At 34.3% G+C, this 10,420-nt stretch overlaps 1 protein-coding gene across 2 annotated transcripts; it reads left to right on the top strand.

Annotated features, from left to right (window-relative positions):
- Positions 1-1,300: 1,300 nt before the first annotated feature.
- LOC110918409 (heat shock 70 kDa protein 16) lies at positions 1,301-9,835 on the top strand. Of its 2 annotated transcripts, none has more exons than XM_022162735.2 (10): positions 1,301-1,442; positions 2,552-3,739; positions 4,789-5,001; positions 5,408-5,497; positions 6,014-6,130; positions 6,285-6,458; positions 7,742-7,888; positions 8,157-8,285; positions 8,387-8,517; positions 9,546-9,835. In XM_022162735.2, the coding sequence occupies exons 2-10, from the start codon at positions 2,570-2,572 to the stop codon at positions 9,646-9,648; spliced, it is 2,274 nt and encodes a 757-aa protein (XP_022018427.1). In that variant the 5' UTR covers positions 1,301-1,442; positions 2,552-2,569; the 3' UTR covers positions 9,649-9,835. The 2 variants fall into 2 exon arrangements, with proteins under 2 accessions (XP_022018427.1, XP_035841065.1); XM_035985172.1 differs by having other exon boundaries at positions 1,329-1,442; positions 2,468-3,739.
- Positions 9,836-10,420: the final 585 nt, after the last annotated feature.

The raw sequence follows: 10,420 nt of genomic DNA on the forward strand, positions 1-10,420 counted from the left end.
TATTGTTATTGTTTAGGAATAACTTTAGTGATTGAGAACTCTTGATTCAATCCCAAGGTGATTTCACTTCATTAGTTTAAAGGTTTTTTTTTTTAATTTTTTATAGCATATTCAGCATCATTTAGTTCTTTACAATTTTGAAATTGCAAACTCAAGAGGAAGACCAAGGGAAGAGAAGATTGAGTGAGAGTGAGAGTACAGTTTCCACTTGATAATCACTATAAACAAGTGGACATTTCTTTGAATGTGATAAGTTAATCATGACCTTTTCCACATTGTAAAAATGCGAAGCTAAGGTGATCTCTATCGATGAACACTTCCTCTCTTTTGTGAAAAGTGAATAAGTTATTATTATTACTAGTGAAACATTGGTACATCAATGATCTCTACCATTTAACTAGAACACTAGTTGGCATCAGCTATTTTGGCATGCCAAGTAGTGGATGTAAGGTAAATTTGTTTATATCCACCTCGGACACTATATATCGTTTGTTCATGTGTTGATTATGCTACTATATATATGTCACAAATTCACAAACAAGCAATCTAAAGATCTTTCTTACATAATTATAATCACACAACGAGTTTATAATAACACAACCGTTTTAAATATAATTCTCTATCAATTTCTTTAAATGTCAAACAACAAACTTGAATTCCGTGTCTCTAACATGTACCACACATTCAAGTACTACATGAATCAAAACACAACTCACATCATCACAAGTTCACTCCAAATCAACCTCTAAACCCTAAATAACCATAGATCTAGAGTAACCCACACTAAATTCAAGAACCTTTTGCTCTAACCAAACTACACCACAAGCATCTCCGATTCGATTCAATTCACTGTTAAAAAATACATTAATTCATATGAATCTTTACACTCAAATCCGTTTGAATATTAAATTATCCATACTTAGAACTTTTTATAACCCCAAATGCCCATTCAACCTCAAAATCATGGAGGGGCGGATGCACCTTATATCAAGGGGTAGCCTCCGCTACCGCTTGGTCGGAAAATTTTTGACATTTTTAGTGTAAATTTTGGAAAAATTTGACGTTTTTTCGATTTCGTTACCGCCTATTTATAAAACGTTCCCGCTTGGTCGGAACCTAGATCCGCCACTTAAATCATGTCCATTTAACCTCAAAATCATTGCAATAACTATCTCAATTATACCACCATAATTCTACTTAACATATCTACTTAATTACTACATCTAACCAACGGTTAGACTTTCACAAAGCAATATATGAAAACAAAAACAACACAAAAATAAATATAAATAATAAAAAATAAAAATCTACAAGTTATTTTCATTTCAATTTATATTTTCCTTTTTATCAGCCCCCATAGATCCTTGGGCGATTATTCTCCTTCCGATTTGGTACTCGATTTGTAAAAATCTCTTCTTCACTGACACATAATCATCAATCAGGTACACTTCGTACGCATTATTCTTCAATTTGCTGCAATCTGTATACCTTTTTACGTGTTTTATTTGAATTTCGATGATCTAATTTAGCGGTTTGTGTATCGCATTAACGTGTAGAGATCATACGACGTATGTTTGCAACGATCAGCGTTATAATTCGGTTACTTTTGATTGAAGTTTGTAGAATTAGGTTTTGTGTTTGTGAATTGTGATGATTGTTTAGTTTTTGGGTTTATGTATACCTAAATGCTTTGTTGATGTTTGATTTTGGAATAATATGTATCATTTGTGGTTTTATGTGAAGTGTTTGTTTGTTTGATTGTTGTATGTGAAGTAGAGTTCATAATTGAATTGGACAACTGGTTGTAAATTTTGATTGGACTTTGAAGAATTAGGTTTTGAGTTTGTGATGATTGTCCACTTATTAGGTTTATGTAAGTCGAAATGTTTTGTTAATGTTCGGTATTTTGATCGATGTGTTGTATTTGTAGTTTTATGTGAAGTGTTTGTTTGTTTGATTGTTGTATGTGAAGTAGAGTTGATAATTGAATTGGACAACTGGTTGTAAATTCTGATTGAACTTTGAAGAATTAGGTTTTGAGTTTGTGATGATTGTTCATTTATTAGGTTTATGTAAGCTTAAATGTTTTGTTAATGTTCGGTATTTTGATCGATGTGTTGTATTTGTAGTTGTATGTGAAGTTTTGTTTGTTTGATTGTTGTATGTGAAGTAGAGTTCCTGATTGAATTGGACAATTGGTAGGGTTTAAGTTTGTGATGATTGTTTACTTTTTAGGTTTATGTAAGCCTGAATGCTTTGTTGATGTTTGGTATTTTGATTGATGTGTTTTATTTGTAGTTTTATGTGAAATGTGTGATTGTTGTATGTGATAGTTCATAATTGAATTGGACAATTGGTAGGGTTTGATATTGGGTTTGAGTTTGTGATGATTGTTCACTTTTTAGGTTTATGTAAGCGGAAATGCTTCTTTGATGTTTGGTGTTTGATTGATGTGTTTGAATTGTAGTTTTATGTGAATTGGTCGGCTTGATTGTTGTATGTGAAGGTAGAGTTCATAATTGAATCGGACCATTGGTTGTAAATTGTGTAGGGGGTTTTGAGCTTGGAAATGAGTGTGGTAGGGTTTGATATTGGCAATGAAAACTGCGTTATTGCTGCCGCAAGAAACCGTGGAATCGACGTGTTGTTGAACGATGAGTCAAACCGTGAGACGCCTGCGGTTGTGGGCTTCGGTGAGAAGCAAAGGTTTTTGGGGTCTGCAGGGGCTGCATCTGCTACTATGAACCCTAAATCTACTATATCTCAGGTGAAAAGATTGATCGGAAGCCAATATAGGAATCCAGCTGTACAAAAGGATCTTTATTTGCTACCGTTTGAGACTAGTGAGGCTCCTAACGGCGGTGTTTTGATTCACTTACAGTATTTAAACGAAAGATACACGTTTACACCCGTTCAGATTCTGGGCATGTTGTTTGCACATCTAAAACAAATGGCAGAGAAAAATCTCGAAAGTCCCGTTTCAGATTGCGTCATCGGGATTCCATCCTATTTTACCGATTTGCAAAGGCGCGCTTATCTCGACGCTGCACATATTGCCGGTTTAAAACCTTTGAGACTGGTTCACGATTGTACCGCAATTGCATTAGGCTACGGTATTTACAAGAACGATTTTACCGATTCTGGACCCACAAACGTCGTGTTTGTAGATATCGGGCATTGCGACACTCAGGTTACCGTTGCGGCTTTTGAACGCGGGCACCTGAAAATATTATCTCATTCTTTCGATAGTCATCTGGGCGGAAGAGACTTCGATGAAGTTCTGTTCAAATATTTCGCTGAAAAATTTAAAGAACAATACAACATTGATGTTTATACAAACACTCGGGCTTGTGTAAGGCTAAGGACGTCGTGTGAGAAGTTAAAGAAAGTTTTAAGCGCGAATGCCGAAGCACCGATTAATATTGAATGTTTAATGGATGAAAAAGACGTGAAAGGGTTTATAAAGAGAGATGATTTTGAGAATCTGTGTTCGGATTTGTTGGAGAGAGTTACTGTTCCTTGTGTTAACGCTGTAAATAATGCGGGAATTGGTGTCGATGAAATATACGCTATTGAGCTTGTTGGTTCTGGGTCCCGCATACCAGCTATTATGAGAAAATTAACGTCTCTTTTTAGGAAAGAGCCAAGGAGAACACTTAATGCGAGTGAGTGCGTTGCTAGAGGATGTGCTCTTCATTGTGCAATGCTTAGCCCGACTTATCGTGTTAGAGACTATCAGGTTTGTCTGTAACTGTAACTCTTTTAATTTAATTTGGTAGTATTCTGTGTATTTGTATTTGTATCTGTAAACTTCTATTTTGTGAATTATTGAACCATTATCCTTGAAAAGATTCTCTATTCCAAAATATTATTTGGGTAAAAAAAGTTGAGTGGCTTTTAAGAACATCATAATTTTTTTTTCTTATCTCTGTTGGCCTAGTATTATTTACAAGTACGCTTTGACAATCTTTTAGTTTTGGTTGTTTAGTTACCATGTAGAAATATTTAAATTTCATGTTTCAGACGATACACCATGCCCATATTCCCCATGAACATTATTGATATACTTGTTTTGTATGATTAGTAAGAGTTAATGCTTAGAGTGCACGTGGAACTTTGTTTTATGGTATCATCTATCAAGTATCCAGAATGGGATGGGATCGGTATAGTACCCGTACCGAAGATAGCTATACCACAAAACTGGGTACAGAATACCGTACAGAATATATTGGTACGGGTACGGCTGTACGGGTATTTCGGTACGGTACCCGGCTACCTGCTTTGGTACTACTTTGTTTTTCATTGTTTTATTTTTGAGCACTCGTACGGGTACCAAATAGGTAAAATCGGTACGACTACCAGTCTACCAATACATTATGGGTACCAAATAGGTAAAATCGATTAAACCTCTTGAACTTTTGTATATTCAGAAAAATAAAAAAAGATATGCATTAAAAGAACTCTTGAAATTCTATATAAAATTCGGTACCGGGACCATATTTTACCCATACCGATACCGAAAGTACCAAATACCGAAATCAATAAAACTGGGTACCGATACATGTACCGAATACCCAAAATTGGTACGGGTACTAGTATGGGTACGGTACGGGTATTTGGGAAAAAAAATCTCATCCCTACCTAGATGCTAGAAATCTTTGTTTACATTTTTATACAAGTGATTTGAAAATATGTTGTCTATACTCATATAAAAGGAGAGAGCTCACTTTCTTCTTTTGTATAGCCTGTTCTTTTTCTTTTCTGAGCAAGTTTATTTAATATCTGTAGGTTCAAGATTCATTTCCGTTTGCCATAGGACTTCGATCAGATGAAGGTGAAGATATTAACCTGCCCAGTGGCACGTTGTTTCCAAAAGGCCAACCGTTTCCGAGTGTTAAGATGATTTCATTGCGTAGAAGTAGTACATTCCATTTAGAGGTCGTATATTCCAACGAGGATGACCTGCCTCTTGGAGTATCACCTAAAGTCAGCCATTTTACTGTAAGGAATTTTCTGTTTTTACATGTTAGGTTTAGGTTTATATAGAGTTGGCAATTTTGAAATACTTATTTATGAATAGGTCGACTTGGGTAGATGTTTTACCTCTAATGTTCAAAAAGATGAAATAAATTCAGCGAAAAAGGACACAAATGGGCCCAACTGGTTGAAAGTTGCTTAAAGTATATTTCTTAATGCATAAAAGTTAATACCTCTGGTATCCTTTAATTTAAAAAATTAGATAATTATTGAATTAGACACTAGTTATTTACAAAAAAAAAAAAATTTGAATAAATATTATTTTGGGTCAATCATTGTCCGTCTGCCCGACCCACCCATTTTTTCCATCTTTATGTTATTTCGAGAATCCTTTTTATCTTTCAGCATTTATGTGTTAATATTTCTCCAGATTGGTCCTTTCTCAAACTCAGAAAATGCAAAGGTCAAAGTCAAATTCCATCTAAATCTTCATGGAATTGTAATGATAGAATCTGCTTCGGTAAGCATACATTGTATTTGATTAATTTTTTTAGAGTAACATGCCATTTTCGTCCCTGAGGTTTGGCTAGTTTTGCGACTTTCATCCAAAGGTTTGTTTTTTCACATTTGGATCCGAAAGGTTTGAAATCTTGCCATTTTCATCCGACTCGTTAACTCCATCCATTTTTCTCCATAAAGTCAAGGGTATTTTCGTCTTTTTTGTTAACTTAAAGGGCAATTTAGTCTTTTAAATACTTGTACTTTATGCTAAATGCTTGTACTTTACTGCCTTTTAAGTTAACAAAAAAGACGGAAATACCCCTGACTTAACAGTGAAAAATGGACGGAGTTAACGAGCCAGATGAAAATGGCAAGATTTCAAACCTTTTGGATCCAAACGCGAAAAAACAAACCTTTGGATGAAAGTCGCAAATCTGGCCAAACCTCAGGGACGCAAATGGCATTTTACTCATGTTTTAAAGATAAATTTGGTCTTATATATGATAATCAACCTCCTTTGTGTTTCTTGTTTCAGCTAATACGAGAAGGTCACTCAAGTAGCAATGCCCATTCACATTCAGAACGAATGGTGGTCGACAATGACATGTCAAACGGTGGTCCTGCCGAGTCTAGTCCCTCGACAACACATTCCGTAAGTAACATAATGTCAAGTTTAACGCTGCATGCTGATAGACTATTAGACTCTGTATATATGTTACATCATCTTGGATGCATTTTGCAGTTGAATTCTCAGTTCTCACACTATCATGCACATATAATTGTAATTTTTGGTGCACAAATAATAGGCGCGAAGGCGGAATGTTAAGGTTTCCGAGAATATCTATGGTGGAACAAAAATAGACGAGCTAAGGCAAGCTCGAGATATGGAGGGGTTTTTGGCAGATCAAGACATAAAGGTAGAGCAAACTAAAGAAAAGAAGAACACACTCGAATCTTTTGTCTATGACACACGCAACAAGGTATATCTTTTCTTTAAAATATATGATTTAGTAACCAGTTTGCGTCAAGTCTTGATTCATTATGCTTGGATGTGGCAATTTTGACTAGCGGTGTGAATTTCTGACACGAACCTAACACGAAATTTGCGAGCTCGGGTTTAGTCTAAATGGGTTTGGGTCAGTTTTAGGTTGAACCCGTGAACCTGTTTAGCTAAATGGGTCAGGTTTGGGTCAACCTGGTCGGGTTGGTGGGTTGTGACCCGTTTAACCCATTTATATTATATTATATTATATTTTTTCACAATATGTTTTATGTCATAAATTAAATTGGGTGTGTATTTTGTGCCATAATTATCACTTAAAAAGAGAAACTAACATAAGATTTTATAATTTAGATGTAATTGTATTATATACATTTGTGTTTTTTAGTAAATTTTAATATATAAATTTGCAAAAAAAAAAATTAAATAAAGAAATCGGGTTGAACGGGTCGTGTTCGGGTCAACCTGTGAATATTCGGGTTTTGTTCGGGTTCATATGTATGACATGTTTTTCGGGTTCGTCTAAAATTTTCGGGTTTGGGTCGCGTTGAACCCGCCAACCCGCGAACACGACCCATTTAGCACCCCTAATTTTGACCCATATACTTATGAATCGGTCAATATGGGATATGTTTTATATCACATGGGTCAAAGAAAAAGAGTGAGCTTGGAAGCAGGTTGAATAGGCCAAAAGTTGCTCAAGGTGTATTTTTTACGCGTAAAACCTCCTAAATATTTTTATTTGAAATATAGTAAATTACGTTTTTGGCCCCTGTGGTTATATCACTTTTACTATATTAGCCCAAAATAAGAATTTTCAACATATCTGCCCCCGTGGTCTCTATAACTAACCATTTTGGCCCCTAAGTCTAGAGATCATGGGGGCCAAAATGGTTAGTTATAGAGACCATGGGGGCAGATATGTTAAAAATTCTTATTTTGGGCTAATATAGTAAAAGTGATATAACCACAGGGGCCAAAAAACGTAATTTACTCTTTGAAAAATTATATTGCTGTTTATGATACTTTTTGTTATCAAATTTTACATACTGATTATTTATAAAAAAAACAAAATAAATTTTGAAAGAGTGTGTTTTTGGTTAATTTGACCCGCTACACATCAAAAGTTATTGTTTTAATCAGTTAACCAACCCACTCATTTTGCCACCTCTATGCATTATGTTCATTGCAGTTGTTGCAATTATTAGTGCTTTTCACATTTATATACTTACACACAAATTGAACGATATTTATTTGATTCAGCTTCTAAGTTCGTACCGAAGCTTTGCTACAGATGAAGAGAGGGACGGAATTTCTAGAAATCTTCAAGAAACCGAGGACTGGTTATATGAAGACGGTGATGATGAAACTGAACAAGCTTATACTGGAAGGTTACAGGATCTCAGAAAGGTACCAGAAACACATGTTAAAAATTATACATTTTTATATAAACAGTTAGCATGTTTAAACATGAACAAAAACAATTATATTATTTGAATATGATATAAGTTCGTGTAAGAAATTGATTTAGGGATCGAATATACCCATTTAATTGGTTTCGATTTTTGCTAGAGTTTTATCACACATGTTTGACCCGTTAGAGACAAACGTAACTCAAGTGAATCGTTCACAAGTAAATGGGTTGAAATGTCATATCTAATTTTGTGTGTTAATGTAGTTGGTAGAACCTGTTGAAAGTAGATATAAGGAAGAAGATGCTCGAGCACAAGCGACAAAAGCTTTGTCGAATTGTATAAATAAATATCGTACGGCTGCGAACTCATTGCCTGCTGCTGAGAAAGAGGCGGTATGATTCTAGATCTTTTGTTTGGAACAAAAATGATGAATCTAATTATTTGAAAAAAAGTCTTTTTAAGAGTATTATTAATTATTTAATCATGTGGGCAGGTTCACAGCGAATGCACCAAAACCGAACAGTGGTTGCTCGAGAAATCCCAACTGCAGGCTTCAATGCCGAAGAACGCGGATCCTGTTGTCTCCTCAAGTGAAATTAATCAAAAAGCTGAGATTCTCGAGAGGTAAGTTACCTGGTCACTGATTTTACTTTAAACCTATAAAGTGTCGGTCTGTATTAGAGGTGTCGATACGGGCTGGCTGGTTGGGTTACGGGTCAAAATGGGTAATTTCGGGTACGGGTCGAAAGGTTGGGTTGCGTCAACCTATGACTTTTGTTGATTTTATAATTTTTCTTATAAATAACTTGTGTTGATTATGAAATTACAAACGTTATACTGTTAGCTAGGCCTGTAAATGAACCGAACGAACATCAACGAGGCATGTTCGTGTTCGTTCATTTAACTGTAACCGAACACGAACATATAGTCAAACACATTTCGTTGTTCATGTCCGTTTATTAAGAAAATGTACATGTTCGTATTCGTTTATGTTCGTTTGTTTAAAACCTAAACGAACAGTTCACGAACGTAAACAAACTTAGACGAACATAATTTAACGAACAATAATTTAACAAACAACACAAATGAACATAATTTACTAAACGTAAACGAACATAAAGTAATTTTTAATTAAATTAGTAATTAATTACGATAAATTCCTTTGGAAAACCCAGTTTTATTACTAGAAAGTGTAATTACCAATTAGTTTTATTAAGCAGTTAGAAAGTTCCTTTTATGTTTAATATTTATATAAATATAACTAGTTATGTATTTAAAATGAAGCAGACATAAACGAATGTAAATAAACGAACAGAAATGAAACATAAACGGACGTTCAAACAAAACGTGTGTTCATGTTTGTTCGTTAAATCAAATGAACAAACACTTGTGTTCATGTTCGTTCGTTTATTAAATAAACGAACTTCCCACCGAACAGCTCATGAACGCTTGGTTCGTTTACAGACCTACTTTTAGCAATAATATCTGATTCTGTGAATAAAGTGATTTTGCCGAATTTTTTGATGATCCGTTTAAGGTAAAAACATAAAATATAACCTGAACCGACTCTTTTATTAATTAGTAAACGGATATAAACGGGTCAGGATGGTCACATTCTACTTTTGACATGTTATCGTTACTATTTACTTCAGAATGTTGAAGCACATAACGAAGCACAAGTATTCAGCCTCAAATTACGACGATGGCATTGATTCAAACCAAAGGGACAAACCCGATGACATGTATGTAGACTGATAAAGTTCATCTCACCCTGCAGCCAGCTTACTTAACAAGCAATTTGAAATCATTTTTCTAACATTATGATGCTCTGGTGTCAACTACATTTTTGTTTGCTAAATTCACCATTTTGACTTGAAACTTGATGAATGTATTGCTTTTAACTTGATGTGTCAAAGGGGGGGTTTTGAATTGTGTGCTTTCATTCTGTCTTGAGATATGTCATTTTAAGTTATCGTGTGTGTTTTTATTGCTATTTTCGGTTATTATAAATATTATGGGAGGTTCTCTGCATAATAAAGTTTTTTAAGGGAATAATACATAATCTTAATATAATATCAGGGATATGGAACCAGAACCATTAATAGAATATTATTTTCATCACCTGTTAGCTTTTGTTGTAATTACATTTATAGAGTTAACTACCTTTTTAAAACAGACACTAAGAGCAGTTACAATCCTTTCTTTATCGTCAATTTAACTAGAAATCATCATTCCTTAAAATTTTATCATTTTTAAAAAGCTTCACACATCCGATGTGTGTAAGCCCATGTGCTTTTTTTTTTTATTTTTTATTTTCCATATTTTATATGATCCACGTCTAACTATAAATAATTTCGCACCAAAAGAATTGCAATTCAACTTGATTTCTTTGTTTGGTAAAATTCAAGTCAAGCTCAATGATTTCTGTCTATTGAAAATGACACTTGAGGTTACAAAGTGCCAGTCTAGATCACAAAAAAGTTTAAAAAAATAAACAAAATAAAAATAAAACAAGACGAACATGCCG

Source organism: Helianthus annuus, chromosome 16 (assembly GCF_002127325.2).
Source record: "Helianthus annuus cultivar XRQ/B chromosome 16, HanXRQr2.0-SUNRISE, whole genome shotgun sequence".
In the NCBI taxonomy this organism is placed as follows: domain Eukaryota; kingdom Viridiplantae; phylum Streptophyta; class Magnoliopsida; order Asterales; family Asteraceae; genus Helianthus; species Helianthus annuus.